The sequence below is a fragment of the Dasypus novemcinctus genome, chromosome 1, assembly GCF_030445035.2.
Source record: "Dasypus novemcinctus isolate mDasNov1 chromosome 1, mDasNov1.1.hap2, whole genome shotgun sequence".
In the NCBI taxonomy this organism is placed as follows: Eukaryota; Metazoa; Chordata; class Mammalia; order Cingulata; family Dasypodidae; genus Dasypus; species Dasypus novemcinctus.
In genome coordinates this window covers 90,215,748-90,240,483 of record NC_080673.1, presented here as the reverse complement: position 1 = coordinate 90,240,483, position 24,736 = coordinate 90,215,748, and the positions used below count along the sequence as shown (strand labels likewise).

The following is a 24,736-nucleotide window of genomic DNA, read 5'->3' as shown; positions in this document are numbered from 1 at the left end:
TTTTCACATTAAGTGTTGCAATGGCAATTACATCCATAGGAAAGGGATTTCCTCACAAATTTAGATGTGGGCAATTATTGAAAATTTCTCAACGTGTGTTTGATTTTCCTTTCCCTGAGAATGTGGTTACTTTGCTGAAATATATTCAAAGTCTAAGTCGATCGATCCTCTGCAAGATACACTTGAAGGTTAAGTAACTACAGATTTCAGCTAATCCTGTATAATCTGCTGCTACTAAATGGATGTTTGTATTCCTTGCACACCAGTTTCTGAGTGCTTAAGGTTTGGTTTTTACCTTTTGTTAGATAATCTCCAGCAGGAGTGATGCGTCTGTTTGCACGTCTGTGTGTTGTACTTAGTATGCTGGAGGGAGTGAGCTGTTCGTGTCCTTCACGGTGCGTCTGCGATGATCACAGCAGCAATGACGGCACCGGATCAAGGTATGTTCCTCTTCTTACTGCTAAGTGTTCTAAGTATTCTGAAAAGAGGACTCAAACGAGAGAGCCTTATTTTGAAAGCACATTTTTTGATTATCAGAAATCAGAGAAGAGATGGTTTAATTTACATAAGCTTCGACCTAATGGTGTTAAGACAGGTATATTCCATTTAGTCGCCATTTTGGGCAGCTTAGCTCCTAAAACACCCTCAAATTATTTGAGACTCCCAGAAACATTCAATGTTACAAAAAGAGTTATTGTGTTCATATTCATAAAAGGACCCTTTCGCGCGGCTAAATCATTTAAACGTGTTTGGCCCGCTCAGAACTCGATTAGAGAAAGCATAAGAAGCGGGCCGATGAGGAGCGGCTTGACCCCGCCAGGTCATTTGCTTTCCTGGCTTTCATGCCAACTGGCTCACCTTTATGCAAGAGGAAGAAAGCTCACAAGGGTAAAGTTAGAGAGATTCATCATTTGAATTTTTCATTTTAAGCTAATGGAATTTACAAAGTAATTAAGTTTGAAAAATACAGGTCCCTACTTCTGTTTGCATAGTTTGGGGCCTCACAGAAAGTATCTAGCATCTTTTTGTGAGGTGAGAATAGTTATTTACTTATAATGTGCACCAGAGTCCTTTTATATATGTTAAATGCAAAACATAGCTCTTGGTAGTTAAATACAGAAGAACTTGATTTTTCATTTGACCTGGGTTTGGTAGACAGTGAGACTCTCAAACACAGTAATTTATTAAAAGAATTACTCAGCTTATGTCTGGCATCTTTAAACATATAAATAATAACAATTAAAGCATATTTTGAGTAGTTTGTCTACTTATTGAACAAACTTTACTTAGCCAATTCTTGGTTCCTTTTTGAGATACTCACTGGGTGTTTAAAGACAAGAAGAACATAAGTTAAAGATCTAGGGAGGCAGACTTGGTCCAGTGGTTAGGGCATCAGTCTACCACAAGGGAGGTCTGTGGTTCAAACCCCGGGCCTCCTTGACCTGTGTGGAGCTGGTCCATGCATCAGTGCTGATGCGTGCAAGGAGTGCCCTGCCACGCAGGGGTGTCCCCCGTGTAGGGGAGCCCCATACGCAAGGAGTGTACCCTGTAAGGAGAGCCACCCAGCATGAAAGAAAGTGCAGCCTGCCCAGGAATGGTGCCGCACACACGGAGAGCTGACACAAGAAGATGATGCAACAAAAAGCAACACAGATTCCTGTGCTGCTGACAACAACAGAAGCAGACAAAGAAGAAGACACAGCAAATAGACACAGAGAACAGACAACTGGGGGGGGGGGGGAGGGGAAAGGGGAGAGAAATAAATAAAATAAATCTTAAAAAAAAAAAAGACCTAGTTGCCCAGGTGTATACAGCAGTTAATGACAGGCTAGGGGCCTACTGAGAATACCATCACAGAAATGTTTCCTTCTCCATAATGTCTGTTAGTTGATGGACTTCATAAATACCATAGAATAATATGCCTAGCGAGAGCTTTAGAAATAGTCTAGTTTGACTCCTTTTATTTTACAAATAAAGAAACTAAGCCATGTAGAGATTAAGTGACTTGTCCAAGGTCACATAGTTGAGTTGATGCAGTCACTGAGTTGATAAAGATCTTGGGTTTTTAAACTTCCAATCCAGGTGTTTTCTTTCTCCCATTATAACACCCCAGATGGAATGCTGACTTAATGAATGGAAACTTCTATCATCTGGTAATAAGTGATGCAGAATACAATTAAGAGCAAAAGAGAATGCCAGTGACTCTAAGAGTCTTCTAAAGTTACAGAAAGGAGAAGCTGCTATCAGAACATCCTAGCTTCAGACTACTTCCTCTCCTTATATTATATAGGTTGGCTGTGAAAATTCAGTGCTTTAATGTGATATGTTTTAATTTGTGTATAATACACACGCATAGTGAATTATAATTTAGATGATGCTTTGCGAAGCTTTTTATTTTTCATTTCAGCAGTCCTGTGAATGTGAGTATATCCTGGGAGATAGGTCTTTTTCAGAACAAAATGAATCTCACTTATCTCATTCCTCATACTCTAAATATACACACAGGATAGGTTTTTTTTTTTTCCTATGCCTGTTCCACACATACCAGTAAACAAGATCACAACGTGACTTGCTCAAGGTCACTTAAGTTAGTAAGTGGTAAAAGGAATAAACTCTGGTTTATTCCTTAGGCAGAAAGCAATGCCACGTGTAGTGGTAAAAATAGATCTCAGGGTTCCTATTTGGAATGATGGAAATGTTTTGGTAATGGATGGTGGTGATGGTAGCATGACATTGTGAACATAATTAACAGCACCAAAATATATATCGGAATGTGATTAAAAGGGGGAAATATTCGATTATATATGGTTATGGAATCAAAATTTTTCAAAAATCCATGGAACTACACTACACAGACAGTGAACCCTAAGTTAAACTATGGACTATATAGCTAATAGTTCAATGATAGAAATGAGCTATCACCAACTGCAACAAATGTTCCACACCAATGCAAGGTGTTAATAATAAGGTGTTGTATGGGAATCCTGTATTTTATATGCAGTTGTTCTATAAATCCATAATTTCTTTAATAAAGGAAAAAAATAGAACTCAACTTTAAGCACCTAGTGTGAACACTTGCTTTTTTGTTTTTTAATATAAAGGGGATTCTCTTAAAAAGGATCAATTTGTGACTTTAGCTGGGAATTCTTTTTAAATGAGCCATTTCTTAAAGAGGTAAAATGTGTGCACTTTGGGGTTGGAGAGATTTGGTTTGAAAGGTGGCTCTGTAACACATTAGCTGGGTGACCTTGGGCAAGTTACCTAATGTTGGTGAGTCTTGGTTATGTTATCAGTAAAAATGGGGTTGACAGTAATAATAGCAAACACCTCTTGAGTCTTAGTACATGCCACTAAGATGTAAAATTTTACATCCATTTCAATTAATCATTAAAATAGTGCCATGTTGGAAAATGAGAGATTGGTAAAAGGGCTTTCCAGAGCAACACAGGATGAGGCAGAGCTTAGATTTGAACTTAGATCAACCTGACTTGAAAACTAGTGCTTTTACTTATTACCCAACATCTACCTCATAGGTTAGTGATTAAACAAGGAGGTAGATCTGACGTGTTTTACGCAGGGATGCCTGGCACATAAAGAGCTCCATAAACGTTAGGTTGAACCACAAAAATGGCTGATACTTGACCATTTTTGACCAAAAAAGATGACCATTTTGTATGGTTCATTCTTAGAAGCTGTGTTCATCATGATTAATATGAAGAAGATGATGATAATGATGATGATGGTGATGAATTATTAATGAATAGGTTAGCCAGGCTGAACAGATATTTCTCAAAAGCCAGCAGGCAATGGAAAATAGATACGTGTTTCAAATAAGGATTATTTTTTCAAGTAGGCCTCAGAAAGCCCATTTTCTCCCATTGCACTTGTTATTACACTAGGTTGGTGCTGTGTAATGACCTGGATATGACCTTGGTTCCCATGAACATTCCTGTGGACACTGTGAAGCTTCGCATAGAGAAGACTGTCATCAGCAGGATTCCTGCTGAGGCCTTCTACTACTTGGTAGAGCTCCAGTACCTCTGGGTGACTTACAATTCTGTGGCCAGTGTTGACCCTAGCAGCTTTTACAATCTGAAGCAGCTGCATGAGTTGCGCTTGGATGGGAATTCTCTGGCTTCTTTCCCTTGGGCATCTCTGCTGGAAATGCCCCGTCTGAGGACCCTGGATTTGCACAATAACATAATAGCCAGTGTACCTATTGAGGCGACCAGGTACCTGAAGAACCTCACCTACCTGGATTTATCAAGTAACAGGCTAACCACATTGCCACCAGATTTCCTGGAGAGCTGGTCCCACTTAATTGCAACAGCTTCTAGAAACCTGGACCTTTCACCAAGAAGAATTATTCTTGGTAAGCTTACATGTCTCTGGGCTTCTCATTACATATCATTTGCTATGCATACCTTTAGTTGTCCAGCTTATTGAATTTGGTTTCTTAATCTATACTTTCACTTTTATTGGAATAATATCTTAGCAGTTGACCTACATCAAGTTCCGTGTGCCTCTGTGAAAAGGGTTATGGCTTTGTGTGTTTGTGTGAGCATTGAGGGTAGCAGGTATATGTATGTGTGTGTGTGTGTGTGTGTGTGTAGGGGCGTAGAGGATAGGGAGTTGGCCTCATAAACTGAGAGAGTAACATAGCTCCAAGAGAGCCTTGAGCTAAGTGACAAAAATCTACCAACCTCTTCTACATCTTGTGCGCATACCAGCACTCCATACTCTGCTATAGTCAACTTTCGGCTAGCTTCCCTTTTCAACCCTTTATCAGGAGTTTCAGGAGTGGGAGTGATGGGGAGAGGCTGCATATTTATAACTGGCAGTGGTTTGATTAGTGAGGAACAATAGCATCCAGATTTTCTTAATCTAAATAGAAATGGTGGAGATTCCAGTTATTTTACTTTCCTAACAAATATGGTCTCTTAGTTTAGCTGTGATTACTTTTATACATTTTGATCCTCCTTTTGCTTAGGTTCGGTATCAGTCAGCCAAAGGGATGCTGATGTAAAGTACCAGAAATCTGTTGGCTTTTATAAAGGGTATTTGGGGTAAAAGCTTATAGTTCCAAGAATCCAATTCAAGGTTATCTTCTTACCAAAGTCAATTGCCATGATTTGAAGCAAGATGGCAGGTGATCTCTGCCTGGTGTGCCCCGCCTTCTTGGCTGCTCAGATGCTCTTTCTCTTTGGCTGCAAACTGTTAGGCAAATGGCTCAACTCTCCTCCTGGGGCTCTAGCTGTTTGAGCCTTCTCCTTTCTGTCACATTGCAGGACTGAAATGACCAAGTTCTCACCTCTTCTGTGTCTGTGGAGATCTTTCTCCTTTCTTCTTGAGTGAATGTCTGTTTATATCAGCCCACCAGGGGTGTGGGGACTGAACCTGAGTCATTGCCTACTGATGATGAATCAAAACCCTAATCTTAACAGGTAATTTAATCAAAGACATCACAGATGAATCTAATAAAATCAAATGATGTCACACCCAGAGGAATAGATTAGTTTAAAAACATAATCTTTCTTTTTTAGAATTCATAAATAATATCAAACTACTACAGGTTCTATGGGTAATTGTCTTGAGTTCTTAAAATGCAAACCCTTTCCAGCATGTCCTTCTCTTCCTTTTTTACTTCCCACTAGGCTTTGCACAGTGTTCTGTATGTGGAGGAGGCCCAGTAAATGTGGTTACCTGATTGAAATCAGTGAACTGTGGCATCTCAGGGGCATCTGTGGGCAGTGGAGCCTTTCAGGGTTTTCTGTGAGACAAAACCTGAAGCTGTGATCAACTCGGTTTGATTTGCTAAAAATTGTATCATACTTTCTTCCTAGAAGGCTGTGCTGACAAGTTAAGTCCGTCATGGCTGCAGAAGAGCTTGCATTTCTCAGGAGGACGAAAGAACCTCTCTGGGTCTTTGGCAAGTGAAATGACTTATAAAATTTTTAGAGGGAGAGGCCACACAGATGCCAAATTTTTGCCAAATATCCTCATTGGCCAATAAGAGCACAGGCTCAGATACTTGCTGATATAAAGTATAAATAAAAATAAAAGTTATATATGATTTTTTTAATAAAGAGGAAGGTGCTGTGAAAGCTCTGAAAATGGCTTTAGCATTGCTTCTGTTGAAATGTCAATACACTTGATGCTTATGAGACCAAAATGTAAATAATAAAAATCATGTATTAATAGAAAGAGGGAAGTCATGCAGGTTTTTCTTACATAGTTATTTCATATTTTGCCCACTGCTCATCTAATCTTTCAAACATTTTTGTTTAGAGAATAAAAGGGTATGGAGGATGGCTTAGGAAAAAAGCTTAGTTTAATTTAACAGATATCTGTGGAATTCTTATTATGTACATTGTGATAGACACCATATAAACCTATAGTGTAATATTTATTTACTTTATTTTGGCCACCATTTTCATCCTTAAAAGTAAGGCTATCCGAGTTTAAGCATGAGAATCTATTTCCTACATTTTTTTAAAGTTTCTTGGAAAGCAATTCTTGGTTCTAATAGAATTATCCAATAGAGAGAGTAGAGAATAAAATTCAATTACTAAAGTGCTATTAATAGCACTTTAGTAATTAGTTACTAAAATTACTACTGAGAAGTAATTTATAGAACATTAATATTTTTTACTGATGAGTTAGTTCTGGATAAGAACTTAATGACCAAATGGTAAAGCATTATGAGATTTCAGTGTCCATGCAGAGTTAACCAGTTTTATCTGCATTTTGATGTCTAGCTTCTTTGAAAGGAGTAAAATGAAAATACATAGTTAGCAATAACATTAAATTTAAAAAAAGAGTAAGAAATTGTACATAAAGCATGGTCCTAACTATTTTTAAATGTGCAAAGAAAATGCCTGAAAAAAATACATTAGCTGGTTAACTGTCTTTGGGTAGTGGGACTTGTTTTCATTTTTCTGTTTCTTCAAAATGTTCTGCAATCATGCCTTACTTTGATAATGATAATAATGATAATAGTAATGAATAACAGAAGATCTTTTGCAGCATGCGGAGCCCTGAGTAGGGGCTGATGTTTTTAGCAAAGCCATGTTAGGCTATGTTATAAAAGGTTCCGGAAAGAAGTCCTACCCTCTCAAAAGATGACTAACATAAATAACATGCAGAAAATGCAGTTTTCTCATGTGGAAAATGTTGGATGGCAGGATTTGCTCTGTTTTTCTCATATATTTGTAATGAGGAGTAAATGAGATATTTTATATGGCAGTTCTTTAGAATATAAAGTATCGAATCTCTGAGAAGATTATGAGTTCAGAAGTTCAGATCAACAAATCATCTACTATATTTGCAACTTGTGATAGCCTCTTATAAAGAAAGATTTCTCTATTTTGGCTTTCTCGTTCTAACTATATCTGAGTCTTCCAATTTCATAATTAAAATGATGATGATGAGAATCATTTCTAGATTTTCTAGAACTCAGTGTTTAACTGTAGCAATGACATCTTTCCTGGTACCCTGTGGAATGTATTTTTGGTCCTATTTTGGTGGGATACTTCTGCTCTAATTTAGTGTTTAGTACCCTGTCTTAATCACTGTTGGCAGATGGAGGTCCTATTTGTAACAATATAGTAATAAGTAATATCAATAGGGTCCTTACTCAGCATGAGGCCCAGTTGTAATATTTTACATAATCTCATGTTATCCCCATGGTAAGATGTAAAAATTTCTCCCCTATTTTCAGCCCCATTTTACAGATGAGGAACTGAAGCACAGACAAGTTAAGTCACAAGGTTAGTAAGTGATGGAGCTGGGGTTTGAGCCCTGGCCATCCGGCCCTCGAGCCCACGCTCTTCACCACTCCTCTGCAGTAAAAGCTATGAAATAATGCCATGGTTATTTCCCTCATACATGCATTACTTTACTGATATCCTTAAATCACATATTATTTAATAAAAAAAACTTTAGGGAGAGGCCTTTCAATTACTCTCTTCTATATGATTAAAATATCAACTTACTAAAATTGTGCTTTAATGTCTCCCTGGAAACAGAAAGTAATATCTTACAAGTAAACTTTTAAATTAACTGTGAAATGAGATTATTGATTTGCAGGACAGGTAAATTTCTATGGCCTTTTTCTGAAGATTAAGCAAATTTTTATACAGGCATACTTGTAAGGCCTAACACTGTTTATCTCTGAGGAAAACTCTGCAGTAGGAGAGGGCATAAAATGCTTTTTTGGGTACTTTTTACTTGGTAATTTGCTCTGTAAGCACGGGCTCTTCTCCAAATCAGAATGGAGTTTGCCTGAAGGACAGTGGCAGCCTGAGCATTCCGTGGAATTTTCTAAACTCATATTAATTTAGTTCAACAAGGGTAAGTACTTGCCCGTGCCCTGTGTGCTTTGCCAGCCACTCAGCATACAATCTGCACAGTGAACGTTTGCCGAGTGCTTGCTGCTTGCCCTCGCTCTTCTGGAGCCTTTACCAGCCTTATCTCAGCCTCACAACCACCCCAGGGGGAGGGGCTGTACTTCCCCTCATTTTACAGCTGGTATAGAGAGGCAGAGTCGAGCTTCAAATTCTCAATCCATTTCCAGAGCCATAATTTGCATGCAGTGAAATGCAAGATGTCAATTATACAATATGGTAAATTCTGATAAATGCATACCCCCATGTAATCCACACCCTCTTCAAGGCATAGAATATTTCCCAGAAAATTTCTCTGTGTGCCTCCCAGTCAATCTCCTGCCACCCCAGGCAACCACTATTTTGATTTCTATTACCATAGATTAGTTTTGCCTGTTTGGGATTTTGTATAAATGCAGTCATACAGGATGCACTCTTTTTTTATATATATATTATATTTTTTATTCATTTTTAAAAGATAGTTAGATTACATAAAATGTTACTTGTGCCTCACTTCTTTCACTCAGCATCAAGTTCTTGTGATTCATTCAGTTGCTGTGAGCATCAGTAGTTCCTTATTGCTGAGAAGTATTCAATTGTCTGAATCTACCAGTTGCTTATCTTTTCTCCTGAGCCCTCAGATTACTATTATCCTTTTCCTGTTGATGGACAGATGTTTCCAGTTTTTGGTTATTTTGAGTTAAGCTGCTAATAACACCTGAATAAAGTTTGTGTGTGTGTGTGTGGCATGTGTTTTCATTTCTCTTGGGTTAATTCCTTGGATTCATAGGGTGGCTGTATGTATAACTTTTTAAGAAATGGCCAGTTTTCCAAAGAGGTTGTACCACCTTCCACTCCCTCCAGCACTGTGAGGCAGTCTGGCTGCCCCATTTCCTCACCAACACTTGATGGCATTAGGCTTTTTCATTTTAGCCATTTTGGGGAGTGGGTGGATCAGACAGTGGTATATGGTGAGTTTAATTTGCATTTACCTGATAACTAATGGTGTTGCTCATGTTTTCATTGCTTATTGGCCATTCATAATAATTCCTTTTTGAAGTATCTGTTCAAGTATTTTGCCAAAATTTTTAAAGGTTGTTTGCTTTTTTTAATTACTGACTATGAATTGTTCATCAGTTATGTGAATTAAGAATATTTTCTCCAAGTGGCTTGTCTAGTCATTTTCTTACTGGTGTCCTTGATAAGAAAATTTAAAATTTTGATGTCTGATTTATCAACTTTTTCTTTTATAGCATGTGCTTTCTGTGTCCCATAGAAGAAATACTTGCCTGCCTAAAGGTTTCAGTTCTACTTTCCTTATCATTTTTTTCATGTTTAATTTTTAGCTTTACAGTCTTTGCTATTATGCTTATGACAATCATCTGTCTTAAAATAGTTTTTAAGTAAAGTTTTAAGTTTTAGGTAGGGATTGAGGTTCTTTTTTTTTTTTTTTCTTTCCTCAAAACATATGTCCAATCGTTTCAGCACCATTTGTTGAGAAGACTTTCCTTTCGCCATTGAATTGCCATGGTACCTGACCCTTACACACTATCCACCACTGCCTCCAATAAAGCTGAGTAAGGCATGGCCTTTGCCTTCAAGGGCTTAGCGTCTGGCAGAATAACTCTTATACAGGAATTTATTGCTTACTTTTTACAAAAAATAGCATGTTTAATCCAACTACTGCAGTGCATGACCAACATTGCCCTTGGTAGAAAAGGAATAGTCATAGGTTATTTGTCCCTATCCAAGAACAGTTATATAAAATAAAGTAATAAATGCAAATTACTGTGATGGTGGTCAGCTTGTTGCCTTGAAGGAATGCAGTGCAAGTAACAGTTTAACTTCAAAGAGTTCTTGAACCTTTGTCCCCAGAAGGAAAACAGTAGATGAATGTGTTCAACCCTTTTGGTCTTAGTTGTTTCACAGCTAGAATGAATAGATATTTTATTTTTGAGGAATTAAAACATTTCCTCCTGGTTTATTTAAGTTTTAGATATACCAGTTGGATTAATTTTTAAAAAATTTTGTTGCAACTTTAACACATTTTTAATAACAGTTTCAAAGCATGAATGAATGTATAATCCTTCCATGTTATAGCTCTTAGAGCTTTCCCTATATAGACATTTATGCTGCAGTCATTTTTTATTTGTAGCTGCCACCCAGAGCTCTGTCTTCAGAAGACAGAGAGAGGAGTTTTGGTTGAGGAGTATTAGAATAGGAGGCTAAAGGATCTGGGATGTAACCAGGCCTCTAAGCTACTTCCAAAATCATGGCAATAATCTCTTTCTGCTTTAGCTTTTGCTGTAAAATTGGAAGAATAACACTAACTTCATGAGTTTGGAATAAGACGTATTCCAGACTGGTGGTTAATAAGAGCTTCAAGATAAGGATACTGAGATTCAAATCCTGACTGCATCCAATTGTGTAAACCTGGCAGATTTCCTTGATCTTGGGCCTTGGCTTCCTTACCTTTAAAATGGGGGTGATACATAGAAGAGGTGGCATTGGATTGGGAAAAGTGGACATGGTGGACGATGGGTATGGAGAAAGGCAGGAAGAGATGAGAGGTGGAGGCATCTTTGGGACATGGAGCTGCCCTGGATGGTGCTTCAGAGGTAATCACCGGACATTGTAAATCCTCACAGGGCCCACTGGATGGAATGGAGGAGAGTATGGGCCATGATGTGGACCATTGTCTATGAGGTGCAGAGGTGCCCAAAGATGTACTTACCAAATCCAATGGATGTGTCATGATGATGGGAACGAGTGTTGTTGGGGGGGGGAGAGGGGGGGTGGGGGGGTGGGGTTGAATGGGACCTCACATATATATTTTTAATGTAATATTATTACAAAGTCAATAAAAAAAATAAATTATAGTATATTAAAAATAAAAAAATAAAAAAAAATAAAATGGGGGTGATAATATTATTACCCACCTTATTCTATTGTGAGATTTGAGACAGACCATCCTTTATCATAGTTGCACTGTTAGAGACAATTTTCCTTGGGTCTCTCATGTTTCTACAAGGCTTGTAAGGCTGAGGCAGACATTGACTGCCTTTTGTTCCAAACTATCTTTTCAAGAATGTTTGCATAGAAAACAGTTTTGGAGGATAGAGATCTCCCTGTGGAGCAAAGGTTAGGCATACTTACTACCCAGTATAATAAGGATAATGTCTCCCCCAAAGCTGTGAGTAATGAACTATTCTTCACTTCTGGCCAGGAGTTTTGTGTTGCTAACGAGCATCCATAAAACTGGCTAGCTAACCTGCCCAGGACTGAGGGGTTTCCTGGGCCATGGCACCCTCAGTGCTGACAATAGCAAAGCCCCAGGTGAAGCACAAGGTTAGCCCCCTACAGTAGGGTAAAATCCCAGACCCTGTACAATTCTTGACAAGTGCAGTTTGCCACATAGGAAGCAGTGAGTAGCTGTTAACTTGTGTTATCATATTAGGGAAAAAACTGGCATAACAAATCAAAGTGTTTTGAAAGTATGAAGTATTTTATGCATACTTGTTATTAAATGACAGAAGGAATTCGCTATTTTAACAGATTTAGAAATTAATCTTAAATAATCAAATAATGAAAAGCTATGATGAATGCAGAATTTTATGTAGACAATGTTGATAAAACCGTATAGAGTAAAAATAAAAAGTAATCTTTTATTTCAGTATAAAAATCATAATTTTTTCAGTATCATATTTCTGGCCTCTTACAATATTAAGGTGGGTGTGCACAAGTTCTTTTCTGAATCTTTTGATTGCTTTTTTATCTAACTTAAATTGTTCCATTTTATCTTACCAGGAACAGTGATATTATACCTTTGGATTAGGGGGCACTTATTTTGTATCCTGTGCTCTTTTCTGCAATAATTCACTAGTGTTCACTTGTAAATCAGTGACTGGAATCTCCTCTTTGAATGATTTGATCATTCATGGGAAAGGAGTCATATATTCATTTCAGGGAATATTGCTAATTACAGCTCACAATTCTTATAATGTCAATCGATAACAAACTCCTTTTTAACTTTTATAACATTTTGTGGAGGCTACTGACACAGTATCCTCCAACTGGCCTGATTAATTTGTTTTATTAATCAGATTAGAAAAATTCCAGATCTGAGTCTTTATAGTAACATTTTAGTGAATATAAAGTAAAGGAAAACTGCTGAATGAATTTCAGTCTTTAAAGGAGTTAAGGAAATACTGATTTCCCCCATTTCAATAAATAAAATCAGCTTTATTGTTTATTAAGAGAAAAATTGGCTACTTTAAATCTAGATTGTAGGATTGTAGTCAAAGCTGATAATCGGATTGCCTGCTGCACAAGTTCATGTTTTAACTGTGTTGAGGTAGGATAGATTTAGGAAAAGTCACATAGTTGAAATATTTAACTTTTTAAAAGTCTTTTTTTTCTATTTTTAATTTTTTAAAACACACTTAGATTATACAAATGTAGGGGATTCTCATACACCCTGCTCCCACAGTTTCCCACATTAACGACATCCTTCATTAGTGAGGTACATTCATTGCTATTGATGAACACATTTTTGGAGCATTACCACTAAGCGTGGGTTAAAGTTTACATTATAGTTTACACTCTCTCCCACCCAGTTCTGTAGGTTATGGCAAGATATATAACGGCCTGCATCTGTTGTTACAATGTCATTCAGGACAATTTCCAAGTCCCCAAAATGCCCCTGTATTACACCTGTTTTTCCCTCTCCCTACCCTCAGAACCTGCAGTGGCCACTGCCTCCACATCAATGATACAATTTTTTCCATTACTAGAATCACAGTAAGTCTATAGTAGAATACCAGCAGGTCTATTTTAGTCCATGGTTCATTCCCCAATCCTGAGGATTCTGTCACCATCTTTTTTGAAAGACAGCTTTGCTGGATACAGTATTCTTGGTGGGCAGTTTTTCTCTTTCAGTACCTTAAATACATCATAGCACTTTCTTCTCTCCTCCATGGTTTCTGATGAGAGGTCGGCACTTAATCTTATCGAATTTCCCTTGTATGTGATATTTTACTTTTCTCTTACTGCTTTCGGAATCTTCTCTTTATCTCTGATATTTGTCATTCTGAATAGTAGGTGTCTTGGGGTAGGTCTATTCAGATTTATTCTGTTTGGGGTGCTTTGTTCTTCTTGGATATTTATATTTATGTCCTTCATAAGGGTTGGGAAGTTTTCAGTCACTATTTCCTCAAATATTGTTTCTGCCCCTTTTCCATTCTCTTCTCCTGGGACACCAATATCATGAATGTGCATTTTGCATTGTCATTCAATTCCCTGAGACTCTGTTCCATTTTTTCCATTCTATTCTCTTTCTGTTCTCCTGTGTTTTCCAGTTCAGATGTTCTGTCTTGGAAATCACGAATTCTCTTGTTGAGCAATTCAAATGTGCTCTATGTACCTCTAATGTATTTTTTTTTCTGTCTTGCATCATTGTCTTTTTGGTGTGTAGCTTTGCTCTGCGGGGGTCTGTGCCTTATTGTGCAGGTCTGGGACTTTTTTCTTTTTTTACTAGGAGGTCCTGGGGATCAGGTGCTCTATATAGTAAATGGGAGCTCACTTCCTTAAGCCACAACTGTTTCTCCTATTGTATCTTTTAAAATTTCTCCCTCCTTGTTGTTTGTGCTCACTGTCTGCTTGTCTTCTTTTTAGGAGGCTCCAGGAACTGAACCTGAAGCCTCCTATGTGGGAGGGAGGTGCCTAATCACTTGAGATACCTCCCCTCCATATTTGTTGTGTCTAAAATAGGCATTCTTGGGGAGCAGATGTGGCTCAAGTGATAGAGCTCCTACCTACCATATGGGAGGACCTGGGTTCGATCTCTGGGGCTTCCTGGTGAAAAAGAAGAAGAGAAAGCATGCCCGCAAGGCAAGCCAGTGCCCATGTGAGTGCCCGCGTGGTGAGCCAGTGCCCTGTGCAAGTGAGTCACACAGCAAGATGATGACTCATCAGAAAGAGAGACAAGGGGAGAGTCAAGGTGAAGCACAGCAGAAACCAGGAACTGAGGTGGTGCAATTGATAGGGAACCTCTCTCCCCATTAGAGGTCTCCAGGATCGAATCCCAGTGAATCCTAGAGAGAGAAAATGAGAAGAGAAGATAACACAGGCAGCAAAACAACAGAGCGGAGGAGGGGAAGGGGTGGGGGATTAAATAAATAAATATTTAAAATAAAATAAAATAGGCATTCTTACAACAATTTAGACCCCATAAGCTATCTTTCACACCTCACCCAATAGAGGTGAAAAATATTACGTATTGGGCATTCCACCATTTTCTTCTGCTTTTTACTTATTGATAATGGCTGGTTAGGAGGAGTTTGCTGTTCCTTCTTTTGTTGCCTCTAGTCTATGTCATTGTTTTTATATTATAGGCTGACAGAATATGTCAACTGGAGACTACTCTAGAGTTTAGTTCAAATCCTCTCATTTTACAGATGAGAAAACTATCATAAGTCATAGTTAATTAATTACAGATCCATGAGGATGTTGCTTATTATTACTTTTTAATTTCTCTGCCATGTCATATTTAAATCTGGCCTTTATATATCAGATAACTAAAATTTATAATGAACAAATATCCAACTCAGTATCAAGAGGTAAAATGGGTTTTTGAATGCCTATTAACTGACTTCGTTTTTCTTGGTATGTCAGTATATCTATCAGGTCACATGGCCACCATTACTTATGTATTCACTTGCAATTATTTTTTAAAAGAGGCATGGATTGCATTATGTTAGTAGATATCTTTTATTAAGAGCAAGAAAATTTGGACTTGAGTGTAGGGAATGCATTTTCTCCATGTGAAATATGCTGGGTTTTTTTTTCAAAGATTGAAAATATGATCCTATCACAAAGATTTTTAAGTATTATGTTTAACAGGAATGGTTAAAGTTGACAGAGATTTTATCACGCATAATCCATTGTTATTCACAATTTACATGAATTATTTAATTAAATTGTTCATACCCAATGAAATAATTACTATTTTATCTTTCCACAGAAAGGCTGAGAGAGGTTCAGGATTTCACCCCAGACAGGAAGTGCCAGAGGGACACTTGTTCATTGCAATATAAACTTAAACAAGTCTGCTGTGGCACGAAATCGGGTGAAGGAGCCAACACTTAGGAGAATAGAATTCAAATTAATAGAGAACTGGTCATAGATTTACAGGGCTAAATATAAAAGGGAAAAGTTCAAGGTAATTCACTCATGGAGAAAAAGCGAATTCCTGAAATAGAAGATATAAACAGTAAACTTTTACTAGTTGGGCAGGAAAATATGAGGCAGTTAAGGAGTACTATTGTAATAAAAATAGGCATAAATAAAATCTAGAATTTTTGAATGGACAATTAAATCTACCATGGCTAGATTTTGAAAACTGTAATACTATCTTTTGTGTGTGTGTGCTGTGGGGAGAGGTTTCTCATGAATCAATTTATAATCCACTCCATTAGTAAAAAATCACAACCACAGATCTCTTTGAGATAAGTCCTTTTCTATCTTGGGCTTCATGATTAGGACATTTCCCTTAAGATTCTTAGAGGACCTTTTGTTTATCCAGGAGGATCTGTAAGGCAACCCCTTAGATGCTTAGAGTGACTTTTGTCTAATGGAATGGACCTCTGAAGCACAACTTTAGATCTTTCTGTCCGAGGCCTTATTTGTTGTCTTGCCTTTACATTTTACTGTAAACAGCAAGAAGACACCAGAAAGCAGTTTCAACACTCAGTGTGGAAATAATCTTTAGCGAGATCATTCATTTCATTAAGTGTATTTTCTACTTTCCAGGTTATCATAGGTGACAGTGTTGCTAAACTTCCTGCCACAGTGGGTAACAAGGAGTCATTTCTTCTACAGTGACATTTCCCTCACTTTCCTTTAAGTTTTCACTGACAGTCTCCTTGAGGGTCAAAGTCTTCTGTTAACAGCCTTGAAAGCTGAGGCAAATCCTGAAGACATCCGCAACTGAGGGCTCTCAGCTGACTGCCTTCCTTACAGCTTGATACTCTCTTGCAGGGGGAGATCTGAGCAGTGCCTTGCCAACACATACGGCATTCATGCCAAGCCATGCTTTGGCATGCACTATCCTTTCTAATCTTGTCTCCTACCATTGCTTACATCTCTATGCTTTTGCCACACATAACTCGTACTACCTCAGTCTGTCTTCAAATCACTCAAATACATGTTCCAGTCTGAGTTAGGTGCCTCTCAGCACCACTTAATACTTACAATATTATAATTATTTTGATAAGTTCTAGAAATAGCTCTATCACTGTATTTATGGTATTCTATGGTACTTAGAGTCAAATCTTGGCTCTGACATTGATTAGCTGTGTGGCCTTGGGCAAGTTATTTAACCTCTCTTTGTTTCAGCTTTTCCATATTTAAAATGGGGATAATAACAGTCTTTCACTGGATTGTTAGGGTTAAATGAGATAATAAAGGCAAGGAGTTAGAAAAGAGTCTAGCACAGAGTAAGTGCTCAGCAAATGATAGCTACTATTAATGGTTAAACTAATGGGCAGGCTATGTTCATTCAGGTTGCTTGATTGCAGAGCAAAACTGACATAAAGACAATGCCACATAAGCTCTCAAAGTACTTCTGTTTTTAAGGGAGACAGGTATAGATACCTCCTTCCCTGACAGGCTGCGATGTAACCTGAAGTCATCCCAATAACCATTATCAACTTTTTCTCCTTTCTGTTTTAGGTCTGCAGGACAACCCTTGGTTCTGTGACTGTCACATTTCTAAAACAATTGAGTTGTCAAAGATTCCTGACCCTGTGGTAGTGCTTCTTGATCCATTGATGATTTGTAGTGAACCAGAGAGACTCGCAGGAATTTTGTTTCAACGGGCTGAGCTGGAGCAGTGTCTGAAGCCATCAGTGATGGCCTCGGCCACCAAGATCACTTCTACTCTGGGTAGTAATGTTCTGCTGCGATGCGATGCCACTGGCCACCCCACCCCACAGCTCACGTGGACCAGATCAGACAATGTGCCGGTTAATTATACAGGTATTTTCTTTACTCAGGCCTAGGAAACAAGGAGCTTATAAAAACTTAAACTCATTCTTATGTTTTTGTGTGATTCGACATTTGGCTGGTTAATGCTAATCAAATATACACCAATTATTGCACACAAAGGATTTGAAAAGTACATTTCATTGGTTTAGATCCCCTCAACTTATCTAACTGCATAGATAAAATTGGACAATCTGATTTTTTTTTAGATAGCAAACAATACAATACAGTATATAGATGATTGCAGGTGGTGCTTTTGTCTTGCTCCATCATCATCTTGAATTAAAAAGGAATTTTCATATAAGTTTCTCATTTTGAGTGATAACTTAAATATCAAATAAATATTTATTCAATATTTATTTATTTTTATTTTATTTATTTATTCCTTGCAGCTTGCTTGCTGTCTGCTCTCTCTGTCCATTCGCTGCACGTTCTTCTATGTCTGCTTGTCTCCCTTTGTTGCATCATCTTGCTGTGCCAGCTCTCCACAGGCGCGGGCCAGCTTGTGTTTGCAAGGAGGCCCTGGGATGTGAACCCAGGGCCTCCCATATGGTAAACAGGAGCCCAATCGATTGAGCCACAGCTGCTTCCCAAAGGGATATATTTTTAAACACTTTAAAATAATTAAAATAGAGGTTGAAATAATGAAGCTTGATAGAATTAAAAAAGGAAGGCCTAATAGTCCTACAGGGAAGTGGATTTGGCTCAACTGATAGAGCATCTGCCTACCATTTGGGAGGCCCAGGGTTCAAACCCAGGGCCTCCTGACCCATGTGGTGAGCTGACCCATGTGCAGTGCTAATGCATGCAAGGAGTGCTGTGCCACGCAGGGGTGTCCCCCTCATAGGGGAACCCCACGTGCAAGGAGTGCACCCTGCAAGGAGACCTGCCCCCCACACACACACAAAAAGAAAAATAGTCCTACAAATGGCACACATTTCAAAGTAGCAAGTTAAATTTCAGGCTATTGGAATACCTCTCAGGATATGATTAATCTTCAGAAAGCCTCAGAAATCAAGACAGCATAGAAATCATGTTTATATTTTAGTGCAGAGGTTTTTAACAAGGGGTCCATGAGCTTGAGCTGAAATAAAAAAAAAATAGCATTATTCCTGTGGGGATGTGTTGGTGCAGGTGTGATATATTCATTAATAATACACAGTATAATGAGGATGTAGTAAGGAGTCCGTGGTTTTCACTTGACCGGCAAAGGGGTCTATGGAACAAAAAGGTTAAGAACACCTGTTCTAATGTTTAGGAAAGTAATACTCCATTTAAAAAAAAAATTATGTATTATTTTTCAAACAAAAGAATCCATGGTATACTAGTTTATCTAAATTAAATATAAAATGAAAGATTTTGAATACAGATTATGATTGTTCTATGCCAGAAAAAGTTTCTGTGCCTTCTGGCTATGTGGATAGATGTATTTTATTACAATGAAAAAGTACTTTGAGAAGTACTTTAAGTACTTGAAGAAGGTGTTGTGGGAAACATTTTATAGAACAAAATGTTTAAAATTTAAGTTAAAATCAGAAGAGACACTTGAAATCACTTTGTCTAATTTCCTCATTGTACAAATGAGGAAACGGAGATCCAATCATATACTACTTATGATTGAAAGTTTAATAAACTCCAAGTCTGCCGATTCTCATCTCCACTCCCCCCCACCTTTTTAAAAAATTCTACTCCCCTCCCAGATCTTATGGCACCTTCGTGTAAATAATTTACAAAATCATCACCATCCATCAGAGACTTGCAAAGTACCCTCTCTCCTTTTGGCTTGTGTGTAAGGAATGCATGTAGAACCAGATCGTTGTTCCCTTCTCAGTTGGCATGGTTGCTTGAGTTTTTCCCTTTTGTACCTCTCAGAATGTATATTTGTTTTCTTGCAGTAATTCAGGAATCTCCAAGGGAAGGAGTCAGATGGTCCATAATAAGCTTGACAAGCATTTCTTACAAGGATGCTGGGGATTACAAATGCAAAGCTAAAAATTTGGCTGGGATGTCAGAAGCTGAGGTTACTGTGACAGTGGTTGGTGTCATCACCACCACCATCTCGTCAGACATGTCTGAAAGAACTGGAGAAGAGCACCCTGGGCAAGAGGGCAGGCCAGAATCTGGAAGATCTTCATCCATACCTACTTCATCGTCATCTCCCTGGTCCTCTTCTGACTCTTCTTCTTCCTCTGCTTCTTCCACTTCTCTTTCTACTTTGTCTCCTTCTTCCATTGCTTCCTTCCCCTTATCTCTGTCTTCCTACCCCATTGTTTCTTCCACCACATCTCTAAGTACTAGAACTTCAGCAAGCACCACCATGGGCAGCAGGCAATCACTCCAGCACCACCTAGATGGGAAAAGAAATTTGAAAGTGGAAATGGGGGGAAGTAAGCTTTCCCCAGCTAGCGCAAGTAAGAAAGAAAAGCTGGCATCATTGGGTCGAGCAACACCTATGAAGACAAATACCACAATAGAAAATCTCAGGGTAGTCAGCAAGACCAAAGAGAGTGTGACTTTGAAGTGGTATACCGTCAACACCACACATAACTCTGTGGTGACTGTACTGTACTCCAAGTATGGGGAGAAGGACCTGCTCCTGCTGAATGCAGACTCTAGCAAGAACCAAATAACCATAGATGGTTTGGAGCCTGACAAGCAATATATGGCGTGTGTCTGTCTAAAAGGAGTGCCTCCCCAGAAAGACCAATGTCTCACCTTTACTACCGACAGAGCTGAAGAAGATGATTTTCAAGAGCCTTTCCTTATTATAGTGAGCAGTACTGCCTGTGTGGTTGTCTTGCCACTGATTTGTTTCCTGATGTACAAAGTTTTCAAACTGCGATGTAAGTCCGAGTCTTTCTGGGAAGATGATCTGGCAAAAGAAACTTATATCAAATTTGAGACCCTTTCCCCCTGGTCTCAAAGTATGGGGGAACTCTGGGCAAGAAGTCACAGAGATGATTCAGAAAACTTGCTGCTTTGTTCAAAATCAAGTGTGAAATCTCAGATGACTTTTGAAAGTGAGGATTCTAGATCAGGGTATTATTGCTAAGATTTTTCAGCTCAGGAACATGTGAACTAAAAAATTAAGTGTTTAAGGAACAGCCAACTCTGTTTGGATGGCTGTATTTAGCTATAAAATGGAAATACAGATTTTCACATCCTTTATGATAATCACAAATGGAGAGCATTTAAGTGGGTTTTTAAAATAATGCCATGAGATTTATGAACTGAAAAGACAAAATAATCTTGAACTTTGTTGTGTGGAAGACATCCATAAAAATAATTTTTTAGAGTAGTATATAAATTTTAGGGTAGTGTTTTAGTCCTGAAAAAAAATTCATGTGAAAATAGTTATAAAAAGTGAACTTTGCATTTTAAAAAAGATCATTTTTGAGTAGTGAATAATAGTTACTATAACCAGCTAAGCCTTGATGATGGTTCATGTTTAAAGTGCTTTCTCTCATTTGCCGTGGACATTTGCTGGCCTTGCCTAGTGGATGATAGTGGGATAGTAAAGAATTTTCTATTCGCTAAGGAATATAGAGGGATGGCTTTGTCCCTTGGTACCAGTATGCATCACAATAATGTAGTGTTGTATTCATACAGCAGATTATATTGCACCTTGTCCTAGAAAACATACATATAAGCAAAATTAAGCTTAAAAAGAACATTATGACAATAGTAAAGCCATTTCTAAAAAATTGTAACTTTTGCGTTCTAACACATTTTTTGGATAGGCTGTGTGGGTCTTTTTCTATATGCTTGTTCATTAAAAATCTCTTTAAAATTCTGATCTTTATTCTTCTTTCCTCCCTCTTTCCTTCTTCCCTCCTTCCCTCAGGCTTCCTTCCTTTTTTTCCTTTTTCTTTTGCGTGGTCAGAAGATACTCAGAAGCCAAGATAGTGAAACTTGTTTTGTTTTTCTTTTGACACAATATATTTTGATACTCTGATGAAGGGAAGGCATTTGGAAGTCTTTTTCAGATCCCAGAAAGATATTTAGGATTTTGAAAAAGTAGCCCAATTGATTCATTTGGTTAAACTCTTTTCCTAGGTTAAAAATGTTAGGGAAATTGGAATAGACAGAGAAGGAACCTCATAAATAAAATTTTTTTGAAAAAAATCCCTTTTTTATAACCTTTGCTAAAGATTATTTTCTCTCTACATTGGAGATTTTGGAGTATAGAACAGATTTCTAAAGTTTTGTCAAAAGTCCAGAAATATTCTGAGAAAGAAATCCTAAAAAATATATTTTATGTATGATGCAGATTGGCTTTAATGTAATAATCTAAAATTATAATATAAGAAGCTGGAGGTTGAAAAATAATTTATTCCAAATGGCTCTTAATTAAAAAGAAAAAAGGAATTCTAGTTTCCCTATATTCTGATTATTAGAGGAAGAGCTGCATGGATGCATGGCCTGCTCAGAACTCCCAATTTTCCCTTCTTGTATAACCTCTTCCCCTCCCCTCCCCTTCCTGCTTTCATCACTGAGTGCATTGTCCAATGATCTAACAGTTTTTAATTCCGTATTCATTGTTAGGATTTAAAAAAAGGACTTTTGCAGATAATTTTGTGTTTAACCTCAACTTATGTTGGAATCGACTTATTTTAAATTAAAAGATTTTTTAAAAACTTGTACTTCTTTGCTACAAAAATCATGCATCATTTTCATGTATTTAAAAGGCTCATAAAACAACTGCCAAAATACTACCATATTAGAAATATTATGACTGTGGGAGAATATTACAGAGCACCGAGCCAAATGTTGAATATGGACAGGTGCCCAAATTGTAGAAAGGTAGGTTATTTGTCAAGAAAGTTTACTTGCACCAAACCTGATGATATAAATTACTGACTGGTTTCAACTGAAATCAAGTGACACTTAATTTAGACCAATGAGGAAAAGCTAGTTGGAGTGAAGGGGATAAGAACCTTAGGAGAAAGTAGCTCTGTCTTGACACTTGAAGTGTGTTACAAGTAATTTGCTACTAAGGATAAAAGTACTGAAATTGTAAATTATCTACTTTCTAAAAATACGTACATTCATTCTTCCTTTCTTGTGAGAGAGAAATGTTGGCATAATAGCAAGCAGTATGGAGTTGTATATAATCTATGGCCTGTTTTGTCAGTGCCACTGTAAGCCTTGTGGGGAGCAATCATAACTGATCTACAGTCAATATATGTGGCAATTAAGAATGATTATAAAGTTAGACTTCAGAAAAAATCTACTTACTTGAGGGTTGAAAAGTGGGAGTACACCAATGGGAGTGTGCCACATGTGTGACTGTCCTCAGTGACGTATAGAGCACCCCGAGCTAATAGTTGATGACGGCCAGAAAAGGACACTGTGAACAGAGTCAGACAAGTGCCATGGGCTTAGGGAAACAATTACAAAAAGTTCAAAGGGAAAAAAAATTGGACCCATCGACTTGATTCTGAAAAAGGGATCATGACTACAAAGGGAGATTTAAAACAACAACAACTTCTAATTAAATAATCATGAAGTAATTTTTCAAAAATGGGAGCCTGAATGTTCAATGACTGCCTAGTGATCTCAAATTTCAAATATGTTAAAAAAGATATAAAGAAGGGAGAGTAATCAATGTTGAAGGTAAAAATGTAGCGCATTTATGATAAAAATGAGGCTCCAAATTATTTGAGGATCAAAAAATGGTGAAGATGACAAGAAGGAATTTCCAAACTGTGTTTAGACAAAAGAACAAGGAAATAATAAGCCAACTGCTTGGAAAAGATAACAGAGTATTTCAGAGAAGTGGCAAAACCATTCAACTATTTTTAATTCTCTCTTTTCCAATGGATTTTCAAACTGAATATGGAGAACAAACTATGGGAATTGTAGCCCAAGATAGATGTAGGATTAGTAAGCTAACTCGAAGATGTTCACCCATAACCAAGCTCTTATTCTGGGTAAAGTAGCATTTCTATGCTTTTGACTATCTCTTGGCACAAGTTTATTTTTACCCAAGTCATTTATAAAAATCTTGAATAGAGCAGGATAAATGGTAGACACCTATGGTTCTTCAGTAGAGACTCTTGCATGTGGTGTAAACCCATTAGTAGATGTGTTTATATGATAGGTAAAGAAATCAAAGCTTGAAACTTAATAGGATAGCATATTGACAGATTAAATCTTGCAGGGTTAAATGTAAAATTTTGCATTTGGATTAAAAAATTCACAGCATAAATATGAAACTTCAAATGAAAAAAATATGACTTTAGTTGATTATGCTCATGCTATGAAGCAATGTGTAATTGCTGAAAATGCTAATATAATATTAAGTTACTTTAATATGAGTAGTGGTTGCATCAAGGTAGACAGGAATCTCTGTGTACTTTGTCCACCATGTCTACATGATCAGGTTTAATGTTGGGTGCTAAATTTAATTAGGGACCTTGACTAACTAGAGTATCCATAGAAGTTAATTAAGATCACTAAGAATCTAGAAACTTTTATTGTGCAAGAAAGGCTTAAGAGCCTAGAGAACAGACTATGTCATCTGCAAATAGTGAAAGTTTTACTCCCTTCTTTCCAATTCCAATGTCTCTTTTTTCTTTTTCTTGCATAACTGCTCTGGTTAGAACTTTCAGTAAAATGTTGAATAACAGTGATAGTGGGTCCTTGTCTTGTTCCAGATCCTAGAGGGAAAGTTTTCAGTCTTTCATCATTGAGCATGATGTTAGCTGTGGGTTTTTCATATATGCCCTTTATCATGTTGAGGAAGTTTCCTTCTGTTCCTATTTTTTATAAGTGTTTTTTTTTAATTAAGAAAGGATGCTGGATTTTGTCGAATGCCTTTCTGCATCAATTAAAATGATCATGTCTTTTTCTCCTTTGTTTGGTAATGTGCTATTACAGTAATTGATTTTCTTGTGTTGAACCACCCTTGAATACTTGGAAGAAAGCCCACTTGATCATGATATAAAATTCTTTTAATGTGCTGTTGGATTCAATTTGTAAGTATTTTGTTGAGAATTTTTACATTTATATTCATAAGAGAAATTGGTCTATAATTTTATTTTCTTGTAGTATCTTCTTCTGGCTTTGGTATTAAGGTGATATTGGCCTCATTGAATGAGTTAGGTAGTGTTTCCTCCTGTTCAGTGTTTTTGGAAGAGTTTGAGCAAGATTGGTATTGTTCTTGAAATGATTGGTAGAATTCACCTGTGAACCCATCTGGTCCTGGAGGGTTTTTCTGGTTGTTGTTTGGGAGGTTTTTGATGACTGATTCAATCTCTTTACTTATGAATGGTCTGTGATCTTCTAGTTCTTCCGTAGGTTGTTTA

At 37.4% G+C, this 24,736-nt stretch overlaps 1 protein-coding gene across 1 annotated transcript; it reads left to right on the top strand.

Moving 5' to 3' along the window:
* The first annotated feature begins 311 nt into the window (after positions 1-311).
* Positions 312-22,069, top strand: LRIT3 (leucine rich repeat, Ig-like and transmembrane domains 3). Its single transcript, XM_004476165.4, has 4 exons — positions 312-440; positions 3,900-4,372; positions 17,115-17,420; positions 19,322-22,069. The coding sequence occupies exons 1-4, from the start codon at positions 325-327 to the stop codon at positions 20,476-20,478; spliced, it is 2,052 nt and encodes a 683-aa protein (XP_004476222.2). The 5' UTR covers positions 312-324; the 3' UTR covers positions 20,479-22,069.
* Positions 22,070-24,736: the final 2,667 nt, after the last annotated feature.